The sequence below is a fragment of the Falco punctatus genome, assembly GCF_963210335.1.
Source record: "Falco punctatus genome assembly, chromosome: 1".
In the NCBI taxonomy this organism is placed as follows: domain Eukaryota; kingdom Metazoa; phylum Chordata; class Aves; order Falconiformes; family Falconidae; genus Falco; species Falco punctatus.
The window spans coordinates 118,170,714-118,196,210 of record NC_137580.1 but is presented as its reverse complement, the minus strand read 5'-3'; the positions used below and the strand labels follow the sequence as shown (position 1 = coordinate 118,196,210).

The window sequence follows — 25,497 nt, the reverse complement described above, 5'->3', positions numbered from 1 at the left end:
CTGAGCAGCCCCAGAATGGTGCTGGAGCCACAGCTCCCAGGTCTTCCAGGGGAACACCCCACGTCAGCAGCAAGGACTGGAAAGCCTTGGCTGCAACCAGAAACCTCAGTGCATCACGGCAGGCTGTTCCTAGCCGTTTCACCCTCAGCATCCCGCACATCGCTTGCTTTACCTGACTGATTTGCAGGTAGGTGGTAAAGAGCCCAACTCGGTGCTCAGCCTTCAGCTCCATCCGGTATCTCACCGAAGAGCACATGGGACACCTCACCCATCCCACAGTCCTGGCTATGGGCTGATGGCAGCACATCTTCCAAACACAGGTTCAGTGCTTGGACAACGCGTCTGATGAAGAGAGAAATGGCTCAGAAAATACAGATATCTGCAAAGTTACTGGAGAAAGGGGAAAAGAGCTGCGGTATCTCAAACCATACATAGTCCTGGCCCCAGACAGGGATGAGGAAGACTTGCTTTCTTCTTCAGGCTGCTAATAGCCAACAAGCAGCAAAGATTCTGGGCGGGTGCAGGAGCACATGAAGTTTCAGCTGGCTTTCTTCAATGGCCAGACACCTTTGCCACTGAAGCTCAGTGTCCCTGGGTGCAGTTTCTGCCGCCCACCCCCTCACCACCATTGCGGCTCACTCCCAAGTCAAGCTGGATGGGTCATGCTTTAGGGTGGCTCGGGAGCGCTCCTGAGGTTGTCTTTGTCTCAGAAAGGGTGCTGGTACAGATCTGCGCCGAGCAGATGATGCCGGGTGACTGCTCAGTCAGCAAGCCAGGATCACCCTGCAGGCCTCAGGCCAGCAGCTCCTTGTCAAGAGACTCATCAAGCCTCCAGCATGGAGGCCCAGCTGGCACCATCAGGAAGCATTTGCTGAACGTAACTGGTCAAGAAAGATAACAGATGTCTGTGGATCTGGCACCTACCAGGACACCGTACCTTGTTTCCAAACAGCAGAAGCATCTATTTTCCCTCCCTCATGTGACTTACACCATCAGATGGGGAGTTCGTTTGAAGGCAGCATGTAAATCCAGTACTGTGGGAAATACCTGCCCTGGAATTGTCCTGGACAGTCCCTCCAGGGCACAGCAGGCTGCTCTGGTTGAAGGTAGTCACAAGCAATTAAAGATGCTACCATCACTCAGATACACCCCAGGACTGCAGCCAAAGCACTGTGTGAACATGTGTGACCCAGGCAGTCCTCACCACCCCAACACACAGCACAGGCTGAAGCAGGAAATCTGCTCCAAAAGCATCTGGCCCCATGCTAGAGCACAGCTCAAGGTCAACACAAGTGAAGAGCAGAGCTGCTCAGCAGCTCCTGGTCAAAACAAGCTTCTTGAAAATGAATGCTGAGGACCAGGCACTGACTGGATGAGGCCAGGGACCCACGTCCTCTCTGCTGCACTTGCCTGCTCTGTGCACGAGTGAGCTCGTCAGCTGCAGCGTTCACAGTTTTGGAGCTGGGAAGGCAGATGAATTCCCATGTCGCAGGTCATTTGATCCAGGCCAATTCTTCTTAAGATCAAAACCGGATTTGGACTGAGTCCTTTTGGCTATCACGACAGGCACATGGAGTATTTTCACACTGGCAGTACACATGTGACAGAGTATGGAAAAATAAAACCTGATTTGGATTTTGCCCTGATGATGTGGGCTGATGCCCAGTCTGGCTCCCACATCCTCTCAAGAGACACTAGCCAAGATAAGGGCTTGCTTTCCTGATAGGTTTCTTTTTCAAGTGCAGAAAAAAAAAAAAAAAAAAACCAAAAAAAACAACAATGAAGAGGGGATAAAAACCACAGACATGTGTTTGGAGCACATTTCTCGGTACATAAAAGACAACGTGACTGGGAACAGTCAGCATGGATTTACTAAGAGGTAAATCCCATCTGACCATCCCAATTGCCTTTTATGATAAAATAAATCCGTGGATGTGGGGAGAGCAATGAATGCTGCCCAACCTCAGCTCCCAAAACTATCTGCCACAACATTATTGTGTCCAAGCTAGGAGTCTGTGGTCTGCATGGGTAGGCAACTAGGTGGGTAAAGAACCTTGCTGGGCAGTAAGACTCAGAGGACAGTTGTTAATGGGTCACACGCATGGGTCAGTGCTGGGAGTATTCCTGTTTAACACCTCTACCAATGATCTGGCAGAGGCAACAATATAGTTGCTTACGAAGTTCACAGACTGCAACACAGCAGGGAGAGCAGCTGATACCCTCTAGGTCAGAGCTGCCATCCAGAGGGACCCTGACAGGCACCTTACAAAGTTCCACAACGACCAATGCAATGTCCTGTTCCCAGTAAGGAAAACATCCTTGCAAAAACACGTGCTGGGAACTAACTGGCCAGGGGGCAGTTTGGGGAGAAGAATCTGAGGTCAAGATGGTCAGGGTCCTGGAGCCAGCCATTCACATACAACACAAGGAGAGGCTGAGGGAACCAGGCTTGTTCAGCCTGGGAAGGAAAAGGCTTCAGGAGGACCTAACAGCCTTCCAATACCTACAAGGAGGTTATCACGAAGATGGAGTCAGGCTCTTCACCCTGGTGCACAGTGAAAGAACAAGAGTTAAAATGCTGATTGAAATGAGAAGTTCAGAATGGATAAAATGACAAAGATTTGCCCTAGTAGGAAAAGTTTTTTACCCATCTAGAGAGGTTGTGCAGCCTCCATCCTTGGAGGTTTTCAAGCCCTAGCAGTTTAAAACCTTGAGTGACATGGTCTGGTCACAAAGCTGCCCTCGCTTTGAGCAGGAGGTTGGACTACAGACCTCCTGAGGTTCCTTCCCATCTGAATTATTGCATGATTTGGACTGCACATGTAACACCGGGCTTTGCAGACATTTAAAGCCACAGTCTTTGTACCTCTTCTCACCTGTGCTGGTGGTAAAAACATTCTTAAAACAGGGCTTTGCCCATGTGATTTAAGTATTATCACTCATTAGTCCAGCTCCTCCATGGGCTACATGTGCAGCATATGAGGAATGCGTTCCCTTCCTTAGGTAGACAATGGAGCCATCCCTCATTCCTCAGACGTCTTGTCACTAGTCCCCAGCCTGGGATGGCATCAGCTCTGCAGTTGGTTTCATAGATGCCAGCCGCTCTGAAAAGATGCTATTTTCTGCTGGTATTTTATGGGACAAGTAGACTGGGGTGAGGTGGGGGCGGGGGGGCACAGACAGCAATGCTCTGCAGACTGACCTCTGCCAGGATTGTACTGGATCGTCCATCTGTCCACGGGGTACCCAGGGGTCCCCGTCTGCCCAAGGTAACAGAGGTGCGCCTTCACAGCACCAGACTCCAACAAACTCAGTTCCCAAGTGAAACCTGTAGTCCCTTAAAGTTTCCACAGTGGAGACCCACTTAGGGAGCCAGGCACCCCTCAGTCCAGTGCTCAGCACAGCCACAGACAAGGAGTCCCATCATAAACTCTCCCCTGTCAGACCTGAGCTCCCTCTGTGAGGGCCAGGCACTGCACTCTGGGCTACAGGTCATTTGGGTACGATGAGTACAGGGGCAGTTTGCTCTATTTCTAACACTGAAGAAATACCGGACATCCACTGACAGAGCCTCCCCAGCATATTCCCCTACCCCCACTACATATCTGTCCCTTGAACAGCTCCATCTCCTCCTGGTGAGCACTCAGCAGCACCCTTGGTCCTCCCAAACATGCAGGGAACAGACCTGTGCTCCCAGCTGTCACCAAGGCAGGGCAGTGAAAGCCTAACAGTTGCCTAAACAATAGATCTATTTTTTCAAACACACACACATCCCCCACACCAAAAAACAACAGAAAAAACCTCACCTCACTTCCAAAGAAAGTTTCCCCCCGGGAAACAAAAAGACCAAAAAAACCCCAAATAAACAAAAAAAAAAAAAGAAAGAAAAAAAAAAAGAGATAGCCAGGGTCAATCTGAGAGGCAGAAAGAAGCAGGACACCAGCTGCTCCCACTGCCGGCAGGCAAGGTGCACGTGAGTGCAATGACACAGCTCACCGGTGCCAGTCCCTCCATCCTAACACTCTGTCCTTCCTACAGGACCCCCGTCTGCCACAACATTCCCGTGTCAGCTGGTTCTGCCTTTCAAAGCACGTAAAAACAAGTTGAACAAGATGACACTTAGGCCAAAATATTTGGGAGAAGACAGAAATCTTGTGTTTGTCTCTATGGCGGGAACCAGCTGCAAATTAGCTTTAGTGAAATAAAGATATCCTTGACATGCTGCAACCTACAGGCTTTGTATGAAGTTTGCAAAGTCTAGGGACTGAGGCTCGGCACGCTTGCCTCGTCTGAATTTCTACTGGCTTGTACTTTGTTTTAACTTAGCTTAGCTGTAATAGCAATCTTTTCCTTCTGAGCAGGTGGTTCCGGCTAATTTGTTTAATTTCCACTTATCACTGCTTCATATAACCCTGGTTTTACACAGATTGTACTCCATGCAAAATCAGGTATTTGTCACCAACATACTGATGCAATATAAAGAAATGCAAGCCTGATATGACAGCAGAGACCTTGAGAAGTGCAGCCAAAGGATGCTGTGTAGAAACGCACAGCCACGTGATGATGAGAGATGGGGCAGAGACTTGGTCCTGTAGACTCCACAGCCACAAACAACTCACAAGTGGTCAAATAAAGAAATACAGACCTGAAGGTGTCACCCATGAAAACCAGTTTTGTCCATAGACCATGTATCAAAGACACGTAAAAATGCATCAGAGGTAATGTGGAGTTACACAATGGGAAAAGGGGAGCATCTTGTGGTATGACTGACTTCATTACAGAGACATCTTTTGTCGCACAAATATGAGAGGTAAGCAATAGGTGTTTAATGGCAATTTCCCATTATCCAGCAATCCTTCAGGAACAGGAGTCGATTTTTCTCTGTTTCCTTCCTACTGTGAACCTACCAAAGACCACTGTGCCAAGCAGCTCATCTGCCTAGCCCCTCCCATGACACTTCTCCTCTACATCAGTTAAACTCACTCCCTTTAAACCATCTCCTGCTGCAGAGCGTGCATGTGCCCCTTCTGCACTTCCATAATATACAAAACACCACTAGCACAGTGACTTAGGGGAAGACTCAAGGCAACTGCCATGCTTTTCACACATGGTCCCCTGTGAAGAGACCCCAAACACAAAGGAGGTCTCAGTCCCAGGAGGCTGCACTGCATAAAATTTATCTGATTGACAGCCCTATGCATGGGCACAGACCATCTTCATCCTCTCCGCTATCCAGCGTAGCGTAATCAGGCCAACTATGCATAAAATAATTTAGACCAGAAAAAAAAATATCTATTTAAAACCTATTACTAATTTCCTTACAAGTTAACAGCATTCACCTGGAAAAATCATCAAGAAAAACACATTTTTGCATTCAAATGAAGAAAAGATCAGGCACACTACAGGGCTGGTCCCATATGTAGAAGCTGCTGTTTTCAGTGCTCTTCACCTTCTTAAGGATTCCTAAGGCTCTCCTGCTTACAACATTGTAACTGCCTCTCCCAGAAGGCAAAACAGTGCAATAAAAGAGAGGGTAGGGGTCCTCTGAGCATCTCATGGGCCACATCGCTTTCCATCCAGTAACCACCCTCCTGCAGTGACCATCCTTCGCTGACGTCTTGCTACAAGACATCAATTAATTTTACCAGTTATACACACATTCTTCCCAAATGAAAAGTGTTTTCCATTTTTTGCTCCCAACAATGTCTCAGGGAAGTCCCAGACTGTAGCCTAGATCTTGCTGCAAATAATATCCACAGCGAAGGCTCTATAGACATTTTTTTATAATGGTATTTTCCGGAAGTATGGTTGCCTTCCTCCTTTGGAAGAAAGGAGGCACGTGGTGACAGGATGTTACACTTGTATGCTTCTGCTTTAACTCCAATGCCCAAATTACAGCCAAACCTACAGGTGACGTTCACATCAACCTTCAAAGACGTTGTGTTTTAGGATCTGTATTTTCTCATGTGTGCAGCAATAGAAGCAGAAATCTCAGCGCTCCTCTTATTCTGGCCATAATAGTCCACAAAGTCACCATCTGGCCCAAGGAGGTACATTATTATTGTGTGATCCACCTGCAAGAGAGCATATTGTGGCTTGTTAAAAAAGATCACAGAATACCAGGTTGGAAGGGACCTCAAGGATCACCTGGTCCAGCCTTTCCTGGCAAGGTCTACACAAGATGGCCCAGCACCCTGTCCAGCCAATCCACCACTTCCCTGGGGAGACTATTCCAGTGGCTGGGTGTTCCCGTTGTAAAATATTTCCTCAAGTGTCCAGTCAGAAACTCCCCAGGAGTAACTTGTACCCTGTTACCCCTCATCTTTTCCATGTGACTCCTTGTAAAAAGGGACTCTCCATTTTCTTTGTAGTCACCCATTAAATACTGGAATATCCTGCACATTTCTCAAAGTCAGCAGCAACAGCATCCTGTCCAGCCTTTGGTTCAGCTGTCTGACAAGACTTCTCACCAAGAAGTAAGATAAAAAAAACCCTCAGCATCACCTCTGTGACCTCTTCTTGTTTTACTCAAGAAAATAAATACAGAAAACTACTTGCGTACTTGGAATCCACGAAGGAATACTTTAAGCAGACAAGTCTTCAGGAAGCTGCTGGCACCTTTCCTGCAGCACAGACAAGGCTAGGGCAAACCTGCAGGCTAATGGTCCCTCCCCCTCACTTTTCCAAGTTTCCCTCTACTTCTCATGATGGTCCGTGACCCCCATAAGGTATTCAGGCTCCTGCTGTTGTTAACGTGATGTAAATCCAATATAAACAACAGCATTCCATTAAACCAAGTTGATCATCAGTGCAAACAATTGGACCAAGAGCATCACTGGGATACAGGAGCTGCACACAGAGGAGCCAGTGCAGAGGAAAATAGATGTGCTGGGAGGGGGCCCCCTCTACTGTCCGAACTGAAATAACCCTTAAAAAAATGTTCAAAGTAACAATTGCATAAGTGTTCCAAGGTATTCTGATTTGATTTATATAAAAATTAACTCCATGGCAAACTTATTTAGAATGTCACCGGAAGCACTGTCTGCATCTAACTGTGACAACATCTTTACAAGCAAAGACAGAGAATACTGAAAATGAAGGCCATGAATCTGTGATTGCTCAAGAGACTACATCATCTCACCGTCACTGGAGAGAAAGAGCTGAAACATACTTATACATAGAGAGTACAACTGTGTTTGAAATCAAGATACCACATAAACATGTCCAGTACCACAAGCTAAAAGGATGCATTAAACTTAATGGCATTTCTGACATTGAAAGAATTTCTCAAGATTTTACTAAAGCAGGTTTAATTCAAATATTTTACTCTAGTTTCAAATTTTCTAGTTTTTCAACTACTGAGTTGACACTTCCAGTGAAAACAAATTCTTGATCTCCCACTTTACACCCCTTTTAGTAATGTAGAGCAGTGCAGATCACTAGTGTGATTCCATCTTCTCTTTACTGAGCTTATGTGCTGCTCTTGCTGTTTATTTCTATGCACCACTTTTTTGTTCCACCAATCTTTTTGTCCACGTGGATAATTTACTTGCTGCAGTCAGGTGGTTTTAAAAAACAGATTAAGAATAGACAATACTGGATTGGACCCAAAGCAATCTGCCTCAGTATACAACCTCAAATAGTGGCCAAAAGTGGTTGCTTTAAAGAAGAGTATAAAACCAGCACCAAAAATATGCTATCTTCCTCTGGCACCTCCCAAACATTTTTAGCTCTCACGCTTCCTGAACTAGGTGAGATTTCTGTGCATTTCATAATCCTCAACAGCCTGTTTTTTGCAAAGACTATCAACAGGTCTCTCTGTGGACTCCCATAAACTCCTACCATTTGCATCTGTAGCAAGGGATTCCACTTCCCACGTGCCCGCTGCAAAAAGAACCATCACCACCTTTCCTTTTGAACCTGTTTTTAGTTTCCTCTGATGCCCTTAGTTCTTGTAATGCAGAAAAAACCCAAAGATCATATAATGTGTATCCTCATTTGCTGTATCACTTGTACCTACTCTGTCAATCTGCTCAGGATGTGGCAGGTCAGGAAGGCCTTGGCAGCAGCTCTGAGCCCTATAACCAGTCCTATTTACTTCCAGGGAGAGTAAGATTTTGACTACCCAGTTTAGCCTCACTTAAACCTCAGTTTCCCCTTTCACACTATCACTCTATGTATTTTGTTCCCACTCAATTTAGCACTGATATGCTCTCTCTACCAGGTCATTTGACACAGCAGGAAGATCTTCATAGTATCTGCAGGCAAACTTTGCACCGTTCAAGTTTCTTGCCAGGAAGACCCCACCTCCTTGGTGTCAGTTTGGCAGGGAATAGGTATTACTTGTTTTACCTCTCATTTACAGGAGCGGGCTGGAAACTAGGACCATGCGCGGCAATCAGTTAGCTGAGGGGAATTTGCTCGAGCTTGTCTAGACAACAATTAACATGATGAGGCATGTTTACAGAGCACAGGGGAGTGGGAGACGGATGGCGCCAAGGAAAGATAACACCTTGTTGTTAATTGCTGGCAGTTAACCACCAATCAGGGATTGCCTAGTATGCAAGGCTTAGCTTCAAGAACCAATTAGTTTAAAACGCGCAGCTCCTGAAAGTCTATAAAACTCGTGCTTCTGTACAATAAATTGACATTTGCTTGCATCAAGCTGCGTCCTGTCTCTTCATTCGCCGCACTCATTTCCCCCTCTTCCTCTTGCCTTAATTTCCCACTCCATTTTCACTTCAGAGCACATAGAAAAACAGCCAGACAAAAACATTACACAACAGAAAAAAGTTCAAATTAATGCCAGGCTTGCTAGCTGTATGCAGGCTTGGGACTGTACATTTTTAGAATATGCTTCAGCGAGGTTCTGAGCTTGTAAGAGGGCACCTTGATTCTGACCGATACCTCTAAAACACAGCTTAACACATCAGTGCAACAGGCTCTGTCACGTATGACTTCAGCAGAGATTGCAAAGCTGCCTTCTGATTTTAAAATCTATATCCTGCTCTTAACCAAAGCCTTTCATTAGGCAAAAGCCCTACATTTACTTACTATGTAATCACTGTCTTCATCTTTGGGACCTTCGCTGTAATACACACGGTACGCTTTGGCCACTTGGTCAATCTGTGCCCTGGTACCAGTCAATCCGATCAGCTTTGGAGAAAATTCTAGACAGAAAGAAGACATTTAGATATCTTAGTGAAAAGAATCCCATCAAAAGCCTCCTTTTCAGCGCTCTGTATTACATGCTATAAGACATTGAGGAAGGCGACAGTAATTAATACCTTTAACATATCTGGCAATGGCTTCTTCGTTGTCCCTCTCAGGATCAATAGTGATGAAGAGTGGAGTCAGATTAGGCAAAGATGGAATTCTATCTGTGACATTAACGATTATTATTTTTCTTAGAGAACCAAAAATCCTTCCTCACCTCCCTTCAAATAAGCTCACACCCAAGCTACTTGTAACATCAATCCAAGCCCACCCTAAGAGTCAAAAAAAGCCCATTTTGTGCAGCTTAATGCAAGTAATTTGTGAATGAAGCAAATGCCGTGAAATCCAAGGCTCTGTGCTCGTGCTGGGCACAGCTGCACCCCCAGCCTCTCAGCTGGAGGCCCTGCCCTGCTCAGGAGAGATGACAAACTCGCTCTGATGCAGGAAATGCCATGGTGTGATGCACGTATCAAGGCACAATGGCCGATACAACAAAAGCATGTCCATAACGGTGAAGCAGGAGGATAGGTGAAGACACCATTCAGGCTCATTTCCCTCATGTTCCTGCCATAGCCTTCACTGTATTTTCTTCACTTTAGTCCACCCGCCCGCTTGCTTGCTTACTTTTACCCCTACTCCATTATGCTTCAGGGCCCGCAGGCTCAGAAAACCACCTCCATCACACAGCCTTCCCCCAACCGCCATTCCAAAGCACAGTCATTCTCAGAAGAGACCCTCACAGAGATCTGTTCTCAGAATGAATAAAAGAGAGGGGAAAAAACCTTAATACACGCCACAACTACTTCTTGGCAAAAACACAATGCAATGGCACCATTCCCTGTAACCTGCCACCACCACATTTTATTACCAAGAAGTTCCCCACTGCAGAAAAATCAGTGCTGTCACGCTCTCAATATCAGATCCTAGTGACAGGCAGATTGATATATGTATCACTTGGCAATTAATTCAACTACTCAATAGTAGTCAACACCATTTTTTTAAAAAGATCATCAATTATTACTATTTGTGACATTTCACCACAACAAACCTGGCCCTCCCATAAAAAGGACCACTACGCCAACCAAATTCCCATACCAATTTCATCTACCACTTCAATCATTTTCTCCAGTTCATCAGGACAGATGTCAGGGCAGTGTGTGAAGCCAAAGTAGATCAGCACCCACTGGCCAATGTAGTCCTTGCTGCTCCGGGGCTGCCCCTCGTGGCTGACAAGCGAGAAGGGCCCTCCTAGCAGCGGTTTCCCAATGCCTCGGTTTCGTTCCTTCTCCAGCGCTACAAAAAGAAAACAAGCAGGGGATCCAACACACCCACGCCACCACCCACGCTACCTCCCGGGGAGCCGCAGCAGCAGCAGCCGGGAGTCAGGCAGCCTCACACAGTCGTGGCCCAGGGCACTGAAGTGCCAACATCTACCCATGCCCGTCGTACAGAATCCCAACGCAGACAAAACTTCCAAAAAGTATTCAGTTTGGGCAAAACTAAATCTATCTCTAAACTCCTTTGAAACTTAATGATCTCTCTCATTTTCATCTGATTGTATTTTAACAAAGAACAAGAAAAAAAGGGCAAGACAGGGACCTGGCTTGGTGCAAAACAAAACCCCGCACCTTTTGCAAAAAACACACCCTGAAAGCTGTGACCGCTCTGACCTCCAACGAGATGAGTGGGAAAATGAGACGCACGGGCAGCAGCTGCAGCAGGAACCGGGCTGTGTGGCCACGGGCCACCGCTCCGGCGGGCAAAGGTGCGGGTGGGAGTTTGCACCGCTCAAGCGCAAAGGCTTGGGGAACGGGTGACAACCCTCTGTGGCGCTTACGCACACGCGGGCCCAAAGCAGCGATGTACGAAGCACAACACGGTGCAGCAGGACGCTGAGGTGGGACGAACAGCCCCCTACAGCCGCCCCCCAAGTCCCCGCACAGACCGTCCCCGCACAGACCCCCCTCGCACAGACGCCCCGTCCCGCCGCCGCCCCGCGGGAACAGCCCGGCCCGGCCGCACTCACCCTCCTCCTTCCACCGCTTCACCTTCTTCATGGCGGCCAGCAGCCCCCCGCACAGCACGGCGGTGGCCGCCAGCGACCGCCACGACACCAGCTGCCGGGGAGAAGCCGTTAGTGCCCGAGGAGCGGGGCCCGGCCCGGCCCGGCCCGCCGCCGCCGCCAGCCGCCCGCTCCCCCCCGCGCTCACCCTCTGCGCGCCCAGCCGGGGGCCGCCGCCTGGCGGGAGGCGGGAGAGCGGGCGGCGGGCGGGAACCGGCGGCCCCCCCAGCCCCGTGCCCGGCAGCCGCCAGCACCGCACCGCCCGGCCGCCCCACAGCGCCGCCGCCGCCGCCATGTTGCCGCCCGCCCTTCCGGGGCCGCCTCTTCCGCCCCGCCCCGCCCCGCCCCGCCCGCGATGGCGGCGGCGCCGCCACTCCTCTGCTTCGGGGTCATCGCCGACATCCAGTACGCGGACGCGGAGGACGGCTACGACTTCGGCGGGTGCCGGCGGCGGTATTACCGGCAGAGCCTCGGCCTGCTGCGGGACGCCGTGGAAGCGTGGGCCGCCGAGAGGCCGCCGCTCGCCTTCGTGCTGCAGCTGGGCGACAGCATCGACGGCCTCAACGCGCGGCGCGGCGCGGCCGAGGCCGCCCTGGAGCGGGTGCTGGCGGTGCTGGGGCGGCTGCCGGTGCCGGTGCACCACGCCTGGGGCAACCACGAGCTCTACAACTTCAGCCGGGCCCGCCTGGCGCGCAGCGGCCTCTCGGCGGCGGTGGCCAGGCCGCCGGGCAGGGACTGCCAGGCCTGTCACTGCAGCCCGGCCGGGGACTGCCAGGCCTATCACTTCAGCCCGGCCGTGCGGGTCCGCGTTGTCGTGCTAGACGCCTACGACCTGAGCATCCTGGGCAGGGAGCCGGACAGCCCCCGGTACCAGGAGTCCCTGCGACTGCTGCGGGAGAAGAACCCCAACGACAACCTCAACAGCCCTGCAGGTACCCCCGGTATGGCCCTTGGCAGGCAGCTGAACCCCAGCTCCCCGTGATGCCTGGGGGCCCAGCACGCACCCCGTCCCTGTCCACCTCCCTGCCACCCTGCTGCTGGCTGAGCGCCGCTCGGGGGGCTCCAGGTGGGCCTCCCCCCTACCTGCCATGCCACCCTGCTGCCTTTGGGATGGGCTGACGTTGTGCTGTGCGCTCCACAGCATCAGAACCAAAGGCAGTTGTTGGTGCAGAGTGTGGAGTGATGCCCATCCCACCCCATGCTGGGGGCAGGGGGACACCCAAGAGTGGAAATCCCATGCATGCAGTGTGACCAAAATCCCCCCAAAACGCTGACAAATAATTTTTTCTTGGTTGTCCAAGGAAGCTGGACTTTTGATCAAAGAGATTAAAAAAAAAAGTTATAAGAGTAAACCATCTATGGTAATGTGACTTGCACAAGGCGAGCAAACATGGGAGCCACAAGAGGTGTATGCACCTATGCCTAACCTTCTTTTTCACTGCAGGACTCGAAGAACCTCAGTTTGTGGAGTTTAATGGAGGATTTAGCCAAGCCCAGCTGGACTGGTTCAATGAAGTCCTCAAGTTCTCTGATGAAAACCAAGAAAAAGTTGTAGTTATGGGTAGGTGGATATGGGGGATGTATGGGGATATATGCAAAAGAAGGTTACATAGCCAATGCGTATTAGCTCAGGAAAACATGTAGCAGCTTTGTTGCTGCACTGAGTTACACATGTAACCTGTGAAGTAGGAAAATAGTAATCATGACTCACAGTCGAGTGAGCTTTCGGTGTAGTTAGGTGTCTGAATTTCCCAGGAATGAATGCAGAGTTTGATTACAGTTAAAGTAACTCTCCTGCTTCTTTCCCTTTCAACTGCAGGTCATCTGCCCATTCACCCAGATGCTTCAGACAGAGTTTGCCTAGCCTGGAATTACAAAGATGCCCTTTCGGTCATCTACTCTCATCGGTGCGTGGTCTGCTTTCTTGCAGGGCACCTGCACGATGGTGGATATTGTTTAGACTCTCACGGAGTTCATCATCTAACTTTGGAGGGGGTTATTGAAACTCCACCAGAAAGCAATGCCTTTGGAACCATTTATGTCTACGAAGATAAAATGATACTAAAGGGAAGGGGCAGAATTTCAGACAGAGTTATGCATTTCCGAAAATGGTAACAAAACACAAATCACTCTTCTTCAGGAAGTACTTGGACAAAAAAGCAGGGGATTCAGCTTCTTTGCTTGTAGAAACATGTGCATGGCTGATCCTTATAGCTTTAACAGAAACTTTTCTCCTGGATACAGAATTTTAGGAATTATATTTCTGTAAAAAAGCAGACCTAGTTTCTTTGTGGAGAACAGAGGCGGCCAGCAGCTGTATTTGAAATAAATATACGTGAATGCAGGATATTGACTTGAAACACCCAATCCTGACCTTACTGTGACTTTCACAGCAAGTATTACTTTACGTGAAAAAATGCAAGCCATATTATGAATATTGTCCAATAAAGCCCCTTTTTTATATCAGTCAGAATTAAAGTATGCAGAATTGTAGCTGCCCAGCTTCATTTCAATATTTTTTTGTTGTTTAACATCATAGTCAGTAATGTCTCGTGTCTGGCAGAATTAGTCCACCCTGTAGCCTAATGCAGTCATTTTAACATTGCTTTAAAAGACTGAAGTAATCCTTAAGAAAAGCTAAGCCCAAGGAAAAACGAGACCATCTGTGCTACATTGCATAATGCTGCAGATATACCCACTAGGATCTATGTGTGCACAGCTGTATTAGCCTGTAGCAGTACTGAGTGAAGAAGCCCTGACATGGAAGGATCTAAAGCATCTTGCTGTGCTGCATCTGGACCCATCTGTCTCCCGGCTAGCTTGTGTGTCCAGTGTATTTACCTTCCTTCTCCAGGATTAGCAGCAGTGGAACACGCTTACTGTTGCTGGGCTGCTCTGTGTAATTCTGTGAGAAGTGGAGTTGTGATACTGACCACATCTGCTGGTGGCAGTCTTGAGTACTCATCTCGCAGAACGATGATGTAAGATACAGAAGCTTTCACTGAGTTTTCTTTAGAAAAAATGGTGTTTATTACTCTAAAGCCAGAAATTTTCAGTTAAAGATAATAGCAAAAATACTTCTTCAAATATATTCTACATATGATTTTAACATAGGAACGTAAATACAGACTGCACAGTTTTTCAGTTAGTCTCAATGGTCTATCCAGGCAGACATCTGAGAGTTTTATGGCTGTAAATAGTCATGTATTGCAACAAAGTGTTTGCTTTGCTTTCCCCTTACATTAGACAACAGTAGTTTTCCTGAAGTATGAGGTGGTTGGAATGTGATCCAGGGATGCCATTGAATATACCGTTCGAACACACATTAGTTCAATGGTGTTTTGAAAATGTGTGAAGCAGCCAGCTGAAGAACAGTTCCCATAGAAAAATTTTTCCACTCAGATTTGACAGTGTTCCTCAATTTTTTAAACAAATCTCAGACTGCACTGCTGGAAGTAGCTAGGCATTCTTGGGTTCTATCAAACTGATAGTAACCTTTCATTAAGAACCAAAAGCAAAGGCAAGTAAGGTCAGAATATTTATTCTGTACTTTCACCCAATTAAATCACCGTTTTACAGTGTGTTGGCCAAGACGCTCGCATCTCTTTGTTCACATAAATGTACAGCCATGAAACAAAGGGAAAGAGGGTGACCACGATTGCAATGATCAAGCGAACTCCACCCAGTGGACTCCTATGAAGAAGCAAATACAAAAGAGCTAGTTCAAATCAGTCTGCTTTGAAACATTCACACCTGGCTGTGGTTGGAAGGACAGCAGAGAGCCTTTGGCCATTTAAACGTAGCTTCTGTGGATGCATCACCAGTCTTGTACTGGAGAGGCACCACCTGCCAGCAGAAAAAAACTTTTCTGCCACCTCAGGCTACATAACCAGGTTAAAAAAAAAAAAAAAAAAAAAAAAAAGCACACCTAGTTTTCCCAGAGCATCTGTGATGTTTTCTCAGGCAAGGGTAACTGTTTGGCAGACTGGGATTCTTCATGCTCCCAGCTAATGGGAATTTAGGAAAACTGCTGTAGCACAGTCCTCTGAAGAGGCTGGAGGGGAAAAGTGTGGAGCCACTGCAGCCAGGCAACCACCCAGAGCCTTCTGCCAGCTCTGCCTGTATCACCTGCTGGCTCCAGTGGTGGACACAGCAGACACCAGTATAGAGACCCTCACTGGAAAGTTCTGTAAATTGAGAGCAGTGGCAAAAATGGCTTTGCAGTTCATTAGCAGTTGTGGCCAACACTCACTAGCCAGTTCCACAGAAAGGGCACACTGTCCTTACGCAAAGGGAGAAGGTCCCCTGCCCATTATGGCACAGGGAGCAGAAAAAATCTTTTCTGTAACTTTACCTTCCCCTCACGGACTTTTATTTATGCAAGATCCTCCAGGCTGTAGCAGCAGCTACTACTGCTTAGGTATCTGAGAAGGTTCAGACAGTGACATAAGCAGAAAAACAAGCAGGCGAAATCGACCAAGTGTTTTCAAGAAGCTAGTCACTAAATGTAAACATATGAATGGATTAAAAGAAAAAAGGAAACAAAACTTACTTTGCTGAACTGCGACAAAGACTCATCCATACTGTAATAATCACCAGACCAAACAACTCTCTAAAAAGCCAAACAAAAAACAGATCAGAAAATAATATAAGCAGGTGTTTACTTTTAAAAAATAGAAATTTTGTCTCTGAAACAGTAGTGTCTGCTTCCTTGGAGAAGTTCAGTACATTTTACTAGGATTAGCATTATAAAGGCATTTACAGTGAGTAGCTTTGCTTCCCACCACAAGCCTACAAACACATGTGACCCAGCTATACAGCTGCAGAAATTTCTGCTTCCACCTTTTGTTCCATTCCTAAACTTGTATTCCACAGCACGTTTCCCTCAGTAACACAGAGCAAAGCAGCATCTCAGTATTCCAGACCGTCTACAGCCCCAGGAGCTGCCAGGACTTCACCTCAATACTGTGCAAGCACCTACTTCAGGCAACCGAATGTCCAGGTGATAAATCCTCTCTCCGCCTCACAATCCCTGACAGTTCAGAGGACTCACGCAGTCCATGCCAGATAACATGCATACGGTGTCACCTTGAGTTTTTAAAATGTTAATTCCCATTCCTACAGCTCCAGCAAGAGAACACAAAGCTACTTCACTGTACTAGTGCTGTGGTCTTTGAAAGCCTGTACTGCCCCCGATTAAATCTCACTGCCACCAATCAGGCAAGTAATCCCGACTGTTCACTCTCTCCTCTCTTTGTCCAACAAAGTGCTGGTCTGGAGCACCGTGGTCCCTCCTTAATTTGATTCCCCTGGACCAACAGCACTTGCTGCAACAGCCCAGCAAATAAAGTTTAGCAAAGTGACCAGCAGAAGGTGACCTGGCATGCTGAATGCATGCAGGAGAAAATAGAAATGACTGCTTACCTGCCTTCCTCTTCGTGCAAAATATTTCCTTGAGTGTAAGCAAACAAAGAGCAAGCCAAAGCAATGGTCCCAACAATGCAACAAGCAGAATGAAGGTCACAGAGGCTCCTCCAAACACCATGATCTGAGAAAAAAACCTGCAATGTAGCATGGAGTAAACCCTGTATATCAAAAAGCAACTGAGCTGCTAAAAAAGATGCCTCCATCAAACATACACTTCTTAGGCAGGAAGATGGAATTAATACCAGCATCTTTCATGACCAGGGAAATCTGCTAAAAAGTGTTGTTGAAAATAAACAGTAGAGGTCTTGGTGCTTGCTTTCCCAGGAATGCAACTTCTTGGCAGCAGCACCCCAACGAAAATGGTTTCCTATTCTATCTAGCAAACAAAACAGGCTTCAGCATTCAACATGCATGGAAATAAATCACAAGGCAGATTACAAATCAAAGTTCTCTTAAGCAGGAGGAAGGTCCTTCCCAGAGCGCACAGCCATAACCAGATGCTCAGCATGACCCCAGGGGACCTGAAGAGGCCAGGGGAGCAAGCCTCAGATTCCCAACAGCTGGCAGGGGTACCGGTGACCACCATGCTGCAGGGAGCATCTTCCCTCACTCTCCATGATAAACCTCTGCCTGAGGTTTTCCCTGTGATGATGAGCAACACTGATGACATCTTTGCCTGGGGACTGACATTTTTGAACAGAAATACAGATGATGTGCAATGTCTGAATGGGCCCACAGATTCTTGTGGTTTTTCCATGTCCATTCCCATGGGCTTAAGGGGGGAAAGCAACACAGGCGGTTCTCGCTGATCTCAGCAATGTCAGCAGCAAAAAATGTAAAGTTAAAAGTAGTCTTTTCTGGGCACTGACTCCTCCACGCAAGCATTAAAGATGATGAACTGCCAAAATTCAAGAGTTCAGCATGACCCAATGTTGTAATTGATTCCCCATTTGGCTGAACTTACTGCAGCTCAGCAGAGGCAGAATCTGGGTCTTCCACAGACCTGAATGGCAAATGTCCCTTGGTGGATGTCCAGTTATACAATAGTCGTGCTATTTTAGTGTTTATTTTCCATAGATCTTGGCACAAGTAACAAAAACCTACTTGCGAGTTTAACATGCAGATTCTCTTGGCCAGCCAAATGCCGTAACGTTGAAGCTACACCTATCGCACAAATAAACCTCCCCTGAAGTGTGCAAGGCCACTGACAACCAATAGTCATGGGTTCTGGCTCTATGAATGCTTCCACTTTATATGCTTAAGGTAGCCAGAATGCCGAGAGATTGCAATGACAGGTGTGATCTGTGTCAACAGCATACATTCTTGAAGATTTTATTTTTTGGCATAAGCATGGTTTTGGTTTATTCAGAGTTAGTATTCATTCAGAAAAGATACAGTCACTGTGTGTATAGAAAATGTTGGTATTTTAAAATTATTTCTACTGGGTGAAACTACAAAAAAAATGAAGGTGAAACTACAAAAAAATGAAGTTTTCTGGAGTCCTGGACCAAATCTTATCCAACTGATTCTCTCAACATGGGGAATGGTATTAGTTCCCTTAGTGTATGCCCTTGGAAATTCAGCCACTGCACCGAAGCCTCTGAACGCTCCCATCACTGCCCGTGTGCTCCATGGGGTGGTAGCTGCAATGCTAGATAATGAGACCTGCAGCTCTTTCAAAGGACTGTGCAGAGCTCAGCTGCTATTCTATGAGGTAGATAAGCAAACCTGCAGATTTACAACAAGTAAACAGAGTGAATTACTGCACTAATGTCAACAGCAGAGCCAGGTTCAGAGCATGCTCCCAGGCTTGTGCTCTACTCCAGCTCTAAGCACAGGGACTGGGGTGCAAAGGCCAGACCGTCCCAGCCACAGGCCTCTCCGCAGGGCACCCCGATTGTCTGCAGCACACCCTACCACGAGCACTAAACCAATGACCAGCTTTTGCAGGAGAAGGTTCCGCAGCTTTTTGCCCTCAAAAGGTAGCAGCACATGTTTCCACATGGCCTGATCTTGATCTGTGATTCAATTAAAAAAAAACAAAAACAAAAAACTTTTGGAGGCCAAATTTGAGCAGACACTGTTTTGCACACCAATATCATACCTGTTATGGAGGGGTTAATGCTGACAAGCAGCGTCAGGGCAGCTGGCACTAAGTACACAGCCTGTTAATGAAACATAAAACTACTCTGTAGCAAAACTTAGCAAGGTAAGGAAGCACGAGCAGGGGTCCATGCCAAGGCTTCCCCCCTTCCCAGGCAACGTGCAGCCCACCTGCCATCCCTCTCCTCCGGCGCGCCCTGGCACTGCCAGTGCTCATGTTCGCCATCACCACCCAAACCCTGGACCACCAGCGGAGCGCCAGCCCTTCCTCCCCAGCCCCGGGGTCACCGCTGCCCAGCCATCCCGCTGCAGAGCCCCCTGCACTGCACCCTGATCCCCCCGGAAAGCCGCTAGGGGACACGCCCGGGCCCCCAACCTGCGCCGGCGGCTCCCCCGGAGCGGGAGCTCCCTTTGCCACCGCAGCCCCGCCGCTGTCAGCCGGGTTCACCCACCCCAAGGGGGGCCCCGCGCCCCCCGTCCCGGCCCTGCCTGCGCCCGAGGAAGAGCTGCCGAAGCCGACCGGGGAGGGGGGATCCCCCTGGGGACCGAGGACGCCCAGCCGAGCTGGGGGGGCGGTCCAGCTGGTGGCGGCGGTGGGGACAGGCGGGTGCCCGGCCAGGATTCGAAGATCCTGGAAGCGCGGCGGGATTCCGGCCGGGGCGCTGCCTGGGGCGCCCGCTCGCTCCTCAGCTAAAGGCAGGCGGCCGGGGTCCCCTGGCGGCCCCGGGGTCCCGCAGCGCGGCGCGGCCGGGACCCCCGCGGGGCCGGGGCGGCGAGGGGGGTGGCCGTACTCACCGTCCACAGCCCGGCGTCGGGGTCGTTCACCTGCAGCGGGAGGCGCACACTGAGACCCTGCAGCCGCCGCCCCGGCTGAGGCCGCGCTCCGCGGGGGGCGCCGGAGCGGGGGGCGCCGGAGCGGGGGGTGCCGCTGCCCCCAGCCCGGGCGGCCCCGCCCTCACCTGCACGGCGGCCGCCAGCCCGAAGAAGGCGGCCATGAGGAGGTTGCAGAGCCGCCACAGCCGGTCCGCCATGGCCGGCACAGCCTCCGCCGCTGCCGGGGCGGGACGAGGCCACCGGGGCGGGTCCGGCAGGGCCCGGCCGCCCTCGCAAAGGGCCGGGCCGGGGGCCGCAGGGGCGGGCGGCGAGGCTCGGTGGTGGCTGCTGGTTGCTCGGGGCGGAGGGACAGCGGCTGCTGGCCGGCCGGGGCCGCTGGAACGGCTGGGGCCCTTGCCCGTGGCGCCGGGGGAGCGCGTCCCTGCCGCCGCCGCTGGGCTCCAGCCCGGGCCCGCAGCCCGCCCGCCCCCGCGGCGAGCTGGTCCCGGCACGTCCCGGCCGCCCTCCGTTACGCTCTGACCCGGCGCTAGTGCACCTGCAGCCTTCGGTCCCGGACAGGGTCCCCCGTGAGAAACACCGCGGAGGACCTGGCTCGGGGTCCTGTGGATGGCAGCCGGGGGGGTCAGGGGTCCGGAGAATGTGGCCTTTGAGCAGGAGCGGGCCAAGACGAATCCAATTCCAGTAATAATATGGAACTGTCTGTGGGGTGGCTGCAGAGGGGACAGGGCCACATGCTCCCTGCTGTTGTCAGATGATGTACCAAGTGGTGGTGGCTGCAAATGGTGGCCTGGGAGGTTTTGACTGGACGTTAGGGAAAGAACCTCTTCAGGAGGGTCATGCAGCCTGCAATGGGTGACCCAGACACGCTGTGTGATCTCCATCCTTGGAGATTTCCAAGAGAAAGCCATGGCTCACCTGATCTGGTGGTGTGACAATCTTGCTTCAAGGGGGCTGTTGGACTAGAGACCTCCAGCTGTGCCTTCGTAGTGACCCTTCCACGCTTCTGTGATAACTCACGTACCTGAAAGAGAATTAGATCCTTGTCTTGGTGAAGACACGTGAACAAACATGTACAGTCAAACTGGCAAGTCATTACACAAAAGTTTAAAGGCCTCTGCAGGGGCCCTGCCTGAGCTGCAGGAGCCCCCACCTGCAGCCCAGCCACAGCCTTGCCTGTGCTTGCCTGCGGAGCCTGCTGATCCCGTCCTTCCTTCCCAGCCTGACCTCAGACCTGCTGCATCGCTGTGGATCTTGCTGGCCAGCACGGTGCTAGGTCTGATGCTGGTCACCTCCACTGGGCCTGACCCTGACTCACAGGCTGACTTCCCAGCTTGACCTCAGGCTTGCCTTGTCTCCTGACTTTGGCTAGTGACCTGGGCTCCTGGTTGGATTTGGCTGCAGTCTCTGGGTCTGCCCTGCTTGCCCCACACCAGGGCGGTGAGGTGGGTGCTGCCCATGCCCCGTTGGCCGTGGTGACCCTGCTGCTCCCTGATGAGCTGCTTGACCCAGTTCAGTACATGTGTGCTGGGGGCCAGGCAGGGCAGGAAGGTGCTGTCAGCTTAGCAGGGGAGGGGGGAGTGCAGAGCTCTGGTGCGAACTGGTTGACTTTGAGATGGCTGTGGAGCTGCACCGTCAGTCACCACAGCGGGCCGATGGGTGCTGGGGCACGACTAAGCTTGGAGAGCTCTCGAGAAAGGGTTGGGAACAGCAGTGGCTGCCGTTGCAGCTACGGATCAAACCACTAATGGTGACGCTGCTGAGCAGGTACCAACTATTGCTGCTATGTTGAGGGATACCTCCAAGGTCAGGCAAGACTACACAAGACTAGATATTCATTTTTCAGCACAGGCAAGGCAAAATAAGGAACTACTGCAAATCCTGCAGTCTGTGTCAAAACAAAATATGAACGCTGAGGTTTCCAGAATTTCTGTCCACTCTGTCCTCATCATCAAGAACCATCCTGTTTAGTTGGAAAGGATGTTGTGAGCCCACCTCTACATCCAATTTACGAGTGAGAGAGATTAGTGTTTATTACAATTAACTTTGGCAGCAGGTATCTGAAAGGTTTTTTTCTCTACCATAGAAATAACTAAGCCGACTGAGAGCTGACACGGCAGAACAGAAGGAAGCGTCTCCAGAAAGGCCTCCTGTTACACAGCAAGAGTGAGCAGCAGCTCCAACAAACCCCAGTGAGCTTGTCACAAGCATCTTCTGTCTCCCAAGGGCTATGAACAGATGTGGCACTGGGTGTCACAGCTATGCCAGGGCTCAGAAATATGGTGATGTTGAAGAACCACGGGTGTAGGGGGAAATTAGTGAGTCAGGGAAAAGAGGAGACTTCTTTCTTTTCCTTGCCAAGAGATTGGGATTTAAATGGACATTTTTGTAATGACTCTGTGGTCTAGGATTAGTTTTGCATTTAAGAGGAGATTCAGTCTTTTTGTGTTGTCTGGAGAGCAGGAAGGATACTGCTCAGAAAAATAGTACTGCCTCATAGTTCACTGATCATTTATGACCAAAAGTTATAACCAGTGATGAATGAAGGTGGGCCCATTAGAATTGTTATATCTACCATATCCATCTACCAAACTTGAGTCTCTGTCAGATCATTTCTCCCACTGACTTCAGCAACAGTGTAATGCAGCCCCCTCAGCCCCCAGCAGAATTAGGTCTTGTTGAACCTTTATGTGGAGAATGCGTGAATGTATCCACATTTGTGGAGAGGTTTAATGCCCATCTTCTGCTGTTATTTTTAACTGAATCTTTCCTTGAACAGGTTATGGGAGATGAAATTACCACAGAGAAAGTCACAGGGAAGTAAGAGCCTTCTTTGTAAATGGCTGCCATTGTTACAGCTCCACTGAGTAGGCATTATGGTTCATAATAATTGTGTTATTCTACACATCGAACAACTGCTAGCAGCTGCAGGCAGAAGAGCAGGCCATGTTCACTACAACTAAATCTCTCCTGATGTTTAAATTGATTGACATCCCCATCCCACAGCCCAGGAAAATTAAACCACTCTCTACAGGCACCCTTAAGAGCATGACTTTCCTATTCACAAGCACCCTGGGGAGGAACTACAAATGCTTAAAGGAAAACCGGTGAGATACACTCCATGTCTTGTTCTCCTCTTGCCAAATGCAGCCTGACACATGGATGAGCAAAAGCAACCGTCCAAACGTCCCTGCAGTTTCTCAATAGGTCCCTGTGGAGCTACACTCTCTTGCTAAGGTACCATGAATTACACCATTTTTTAAGGAGGTGGGATGTCACTGTGGAGCACTCAGTGATGTCTGTCTTTGTGGTCTAACCTCTGTCCCCATATCTTCAGTCACTTCCCCTCACCTTGGAAGGAGCAGTGCTCTAGTAATGAGTCTAGTAATCTACTCTAGTAATGAATCTCTTTCCTGCTTTGTTTCCAGGAGGCTTTTGAATGTATTTTCCAAGGGAATGGAGGTACGTCAGGCTAGAAAAGGGAAATGTCAAGGATTAAAAATTAACAGTGGCATTAATAACAGAGAAGAATGTAAGAGACACTATCTTTCATTTGAGTAATTTAAATGACAGGAAAATAAAAGCAGAGGAGCTTTTCAGGCACACCAGTTCTTCATGTGAGAAACAAAATTATGAATCACTGTCCATTTTCCCAACTGTATTAGCTGCTCTTGCAGAAAGACGATTCAGCTGTGATAAACTCCATGACTCTCATTTTTCTGGTCACAAGCTACGGTGCAAGCCTACAGAGCCCATCTGGTTTCTGTGCCATGACAGGGGTGCTGTTTGCCATGTCATGGGTGCTGGGCTGCAGGTCTGGAGGCGAGACTGCAGCTTCTGGAAAGCAGCTGGGAGAAACTGGTGGATACTGGGAGAGAGGCAGAGAAACAGCTGGACTGGCACATCTAGGGCCCCTTGTGGGGTGGGACAGGGCTTCTGCCACCGGGAAGGGGCTGCTGGACTAGCAGAAAACAGCTTCTCCTGTGCACCTGGGAGGGGTGGCGTGGAGGGTTTGGCAACCCTGTGAGCGAGCAAAGTTCAGTGACACAAGAGCAAGAGAGGGCAAAAGGCCTGCCGGGCTCTTTGAGCGTAGGGTGGGAAGGAGGGACGGGTTACAAACCATGGCATCTGAATCTCTCTCGTTCTTTGCTGCTCTAATTCAAAAGCAATCGGGCTGTAATGTGTTTTACAAATATAAAGGATTCTTAGTGTTTGGTGTGCAAAGAAACCGCAAAGAAAAGGTCGAGGCTGTTCACTTTAAAGCTTTACCAACTGTCACAAGCACTTCCTATCACCAGCCCTGTCGGTGGACGGTGGACGGGGACTGTCTGAAGGGTGTCTCCAGCAGTACTGCTCTCTCCCTTAAGAGGAAGGCCAAGCACGTTTAGTACCCTCGAGTATAATTCGAGCTACTTGAAAATTAGTTCCTCAGTATTAGGTAAAACCTCTTTTTGCCTCTCTGGAGTCTGCTGCTCAGCCCATAGAAGCCCAAGCTTATCATCAGTTCAGCAACTCCATCTGTAAAGGGCAGAGGCTTTCAAATGAGAGTACTGCAGTGACGGACCCAGCAGCCGAGCTGGGATATGGGGAGAGCCAGGCTGTTTCCCAAGAGCCTGTACCAGAGATATTACTGAAACATCACCATGGCCACCCATCCCAGTGATCCACTCCATAACAGTGCTCATCCTCGTGCACACTAATGACACTGCCGTGAATGACTGTGGATTGGTTTTGATGGGATGAAAACCTGTTAAGAGGCTCTAGGCAGACAGGGGAAGGGCTTGGGGGTTTTGGTGTGCTCCTGGCCCCAGGACCCTGACTCAATTCATACTGGGACATCTGGAGATAAACGCATGGTTACACAGTTGATACTGCTAAAAGGGCTTTGGTTTCAGTTGCCCTAACTGGTAGATCAGGTGCCATGAGCAGGGAAGGATGGAGCTCCCCCTTACTGAGAAGGGGAGGAGCCCCACGTTCACTGATTTACTAACTTCAGGCGATACATGTCTAAAGTGTTCGATAGACTGGCCTCCTTCTTGTCCTTGTTATAATCCTGTATTAACAACCTTCTTCCTACCTCATTAGTTTTATAGAGCTCACCCAAACCGATCTTGTTTATGCTCTGTCAGCTGCTTTCTTTAATCCTAAATTAAAGTCTTTCTCAAATTGACAAAAAAGTTCTGGAACAACTTGTTAAACAAGGCACTTGTATGCACATAGAGTACAGCTAGGGAAGGGATGACAGCCACTCATCAGGAACAAATGCTGACAAACCAGTCCAATGTCCTGCTATGGCACAATATTTTATGCATAAAGTGAAAAGTAGCAGGTGTCATGTATGTTGACCTTAGGAAGGTTTTTAACACTGGCGGTCCTAACTCTCTCTTAAGAAGGTATGACCACATGGTGAGTGCAGAGCTGGTGAGATAATTGTGCCTCAAGTGCTAATTATCAGTGGAAGGACATATTGAAGGGATTTTTGCAGGGGTCCATTGTGACACCAGATCTTTTTAATTACTTCAGATAACAGCCTGGATGATTAACACCCATGAGTGCCCTATTAAACCTGAGAATCACTCTAGGCTGTGAAGTATAGAAAGACAACAGAATTCAACACTAGATGAACAAGGGGGAGAAATGGGCTAAACACCACGGGGCAAGATTCAACAGATACAACTTTGAGCATTACCTTTATGAACAGTGAGAAACACAAGCGAAGGAACAAGGTTTTTTTTTTCAAAAACATTTTCAAAAACAGTCCAAGGTATAACAGAGAGCAAACTGAACACTTGCAATGGAAAAGGCAGGCACCACCCTGGAGCATATGAGTGTAGCCTCCAAGACAAGGTGGAGTAATA

At 49.2% G+C, this 25,497-nt stretch overlaps 4 protein-coding genes across 6 annotated transcripts in view; 1 reads left to right on the top strand and 3 right to left on the bottom strand.

Annotated features, from left to right (window-relative positions):
• Positions 1 to 4,528, bottom strand: part of LOC308069331 (myosin-3-like) — a gene marked incomplete at its 3' end in the record, with an annotated part of 48,954 nt that extends 44,426 nt beyond the window's left edge. Inside the window, exon 1 of the mRNA XM_080401455.1 lies at positions 173 to 4,528. Within this exon, the coding sequence (XP_080257581.1) occupies positions 173 to 307 (135 nt within the window). The 5' untranslated portion in view covers positions 308 to 4,528. The remainder of the gene's footprint in view (positions 1 to 172) is intronic.
• A 126-nt stretch (positions 4,529 to 4,654) lies between these two features.
• SCO1 (synthesis of cytochrome C oxidase 1) lies at positions 4,655 to 11,573 on the bottom strand (the record flags this gene model as incomplete). The annotated part of the gene is made up of 6 exons (XM_080401565.1): positions 4,655 to 6,074; positions 9,055 to 9,170; positions 9,288 to 9,380; positions 10,312 to 10,509; positions 11,243 to 11,333; positions 11,427 to 11,573. The coding sequence occupies 6 exons, from the start codon at positions 11,571 to 11,573 to the stop codon at positions 5,946 to 5,948; spliced, it is 774 nt and encodes a 257-aa protein (XP_080257691.1). The 3' UTR covers positions 4,655 to 5,945.
• Positions 11,574 to 11,633: 60 nt separating this feature from the next.
• ADPRM (ADP-ribose/CDP-alcohol diphosphatase, manganese dependent) lies at positions 11,634 to 13,638 on the top strand (the record flags this gene model as incomplete). Of its 2 annotated transcripts, none has more annotated exons than XM_080401521.1 (3): positions 11,634 to 12,210; positions 12,723 to 12,839; positions 13,098 to 13,638. In XM_080401521.1, the coding sequence occupies 3 exons, from the start codon at positions 11,634 to 11,636 to the stop codon at positions 13,391 to 13,393; spliced, it is 990 nt and encodes a 329-aa protein (XP_080257647.1). In that variant the 3' UTR covers positions 13,394 to 13,638. The 2 variants fall into 2 exon arrangements, with proteins under 2 accessions (XP_080257647.1, XP_080257646.1); XM_080401520.1 differs by having other exon boundaries at positions 11,634 to 12,219.
• Positions 13,639 to 14,808: 1,170 nt separating this feature from the next.
• On the bottom strand, positions 14,809 to 19,859 carry TMEM220 (transmembrane protein 220). 2 transcript variants are annotated; one of them, XM_080401540.1, is made up of 6 exons: positions 19,768 to 19,859; positions 19,604 to 19,633; positions 18,810 to 18,870; positions 16,703 to 16,826; positions 15,831 to 15,890; positions 14,809 to 14,971 (listed from the first exon to the last, which is right to left on the bottom strand). In XM_080401540.1, exons 1-6 carry the CDS (start codon positions 19,837 to 19,839, stop codon positions 14,839 to 14,841), a joined length of 480 nt encoding a protein of 159 aa, XP_080257666.1. In that variant the 5' UTR covers positions 19,840 to 19,859; the 3' UTR covers positions 14,809 to 14,838. The 2 variants fall into 2 exon arrangements, with proteins under 2 accessions (XP_080257666.1, XP_080257667.1); XM_080401541.1 differs by lacking the exon at positions 18,810 to 18,870 and having other exon boundaries at positions 16,703 to 16,839; positions 19,768 to 19,857.
• Positions 19,860 to 25,497: the final 5,638 nt, after the last annotated feature.